At 39.0% G+C, this 2,411-nt stretch overlaps 1 protein-coding gene across 1 annotated transcript in view; it reads left to right on the forward strand.

The window, feature by feature from the left end:
• The first annotated feature begins 408 nt into the window (after positions 1-408).
• The window catches only part of igfbp2b (insulin-like growth factor binding protein 2b), a 20,146-nt gene continuing 18,143 nt past the window's right edge, over positions 409-2,411 (forward strand). Inside the window, 1 exon segment of the mRNA XM_020621647.1 lies at positions 409-769. Within this exon segment, the coding sequence (XP_020477303.1) occupies positions 409-769 (361 nt within the window).

Here is a 2,411-nt window from a genome sequence, read left to right on the forward strand (position 1 = left end):
TTCACTTTCTCTCAGTTCATCTTGGGACACTGAATTTGAAAATAGGAATTAACAGCATATACAGGATGTGTATAGTAAAGTTTATTAATACTCTTGGGGGCTTTTTGCATATCATCCAATGTACTTTAAACTTGCATATATATTTTATTTTATTTGTAGAAATAAACCAATCCAAATCTGTCACCACAGGATGTGTACTTTTATGGTGACAATAATGGGTTTACCTGTTTTGATACTGAGTCAGCCAGTAATATGAGATCACGTAGGACCCTGTCAGAGGCAACAGAATGTTTACCCACACAGAGCTGACTTACAGGCGCATGGGCTTCATACTGTTGAAACTCATGACTCCAAGGGTCATTTGGGATTTCAGTAGCCAGTTGTCTAATAAACCTGACAACCATTACAATGGATATCTATTTTACATATGGGTTGCTGTTTGCATATTTTGCTTTGCCTGGAATCTTACTTGGGGATTTAGCATTTCGATGCCCAAGCTGCACTGCGGCACATTTAGCCGCGTGCCCCCAAGTCACAGCAGTATGTTCAGAAATCGTGAGGGAGCCAGGCTGTGGATGCTGTCCGGTGTGTGCCAGGCTCGAAGGAGAGCTCTGTGGGGTCTACACACCAAGGTGCTCCAGTGGCCTAAGGTGCTACCCCAGTTCAGATGCTGAATTTCCTTTGAGACAGCTCATTCAAGGTTTAGGTCGATGCAGACAAAATGTAGACTTGGATATGATGACAAGTCCTGACCACCAGCCAACAAATGGTAAGTTCTTTGGACAAAAGTACAGAAAGAGGAAGATCAAAGCTGCACTGATTATTAGTTTTATATTAATAATGGATGAAATTATTATGTCAGAATCTGAAGTTTTTGGCCAAGCGTGATTCACATGTTCAGGTACAGAGGCTTTCAGTGTGCTTTGTAAGGCAACAATCAACACAAAAATAAAATGAAACATTGTGTATTCAAGTAGGAAAAAGCGCCAATCAACAAATGTGCAGTCAGTAGGAGAACGAATGGGAGAAATAGGAGAAAGAGTAGGAGGAAAAGACATGATCTATTTACTGTATAAACATACACACACACACACTAGGCACAGTGGTTATATTTACAGGTTATTGCACTGAGGTGGTTGCTGTGTTCAGTCATACACTCAGGGGTTAACTGTTCATCAGAGTAATGGTACGGGGAAGAAACTGTCCTTATGTCCGGTTGACCTGCAGCGCCGTCCAGAGGAGAGGGGTTCAAACAGTTTGTGTCCAGGATGTGAGGGGTCTGCAGAAATATTTTCTGCCCTTGGCCCATGAGTTGTACCAGTCCTCCATGGAGGGCAAGCTAGAACTAATGATTCTGTCTGTAGTCCATACAGACCACTGTCCGTTCCTGTATGTTTGGCATAAAAGGTGCCACTCATAGTAACAAACCAACAGAGAAACACTTGAACCTCTTTTGGTCCGTTCTTGTGGTTTCATGACCCACAACTTTACAGTTCTGGTACTGTGTCAGTGCTTTCACTCAGTATCGTTTCCAGCGGTAGGAGGCAACAGCAGATTTTATTTCAGATGCTATGTTTTCAGCTTGTTGTGCAGTGTCCAACTATTGCAATAAAATAAATTAATGTAGCTTGTGAGTGTAATAGTTGAAAGCTGGGTGAAGTTCAGAAGTCCTAAGTCTCTTGCAGTGGATGTTGGCTTCTGTTAAGTTATTTAGATTTATTATTTGGTACATGACTCATTAAGATGTGATGCAGTGCTTTTACTGTTTCTATCACCACAGCTTTATATAATCAACGGGAGAAGTTTTGAATGTTCATCCAGATCAACCAAATAAAAAATCTGCTAAAATAAATACAATCTTTGCACAGTTAAGATCATAGTGCAAGTAGGCCTCCATTGTTGTAGCTATTCATAGGATCCTTAGCCATACAGTGAAATTACATGCAGATGATAAATAAAAACATTTAAGATGTAGCTTTGAGGTAAACATTTTATTACCAAACAGAAACAAACAGTGATTGACATGTTATGTAAGATGTGAAGCATTGTGCCTGACATAATGACACTCTTTGCAGTTTCCTGCTTTTCTGCATAAATTGGTCATGAAATGTGATCTGATCTTCACCAAAGTTACACATATCAACAAACACAATAGTTCTAAGCTAAACACAAGCAGTCATGATCTTTCATGTTCTTATTGAACACACATGTATTTATTAAAACAGTTGCCTTAAAATAAAGAATTTTACGTTCAAGTCACACTGAGTCAAAACATTATTTTCACTCTAGGCCTTTTACTATTTTACTATATCAGAAAAAACTTTGTTGGACAGAGAACTATCAAGCTTTGCTGTTCCACATTATAGTCATGAAAGATAAAAGGTCATTATTGATTTTTGAAAGTGAATGTT

The sequence above is a fragment of the Monopterus albus genome, unplaced genomic scaffold, assembly GCF_001952655.1.
Source record: "Monopterus albus unplaced genomic scaffold, M_albus_1.0 scaffold263.1, whole genome shotgun sequence".
NCBI classification, from domain to species: domain Eukaryota; kingdom Metazoa; phylum Chordata; class Actinopteri; order Synbranchiformes; family Synbranchidae; genus Monopterus; species Monopterus albus.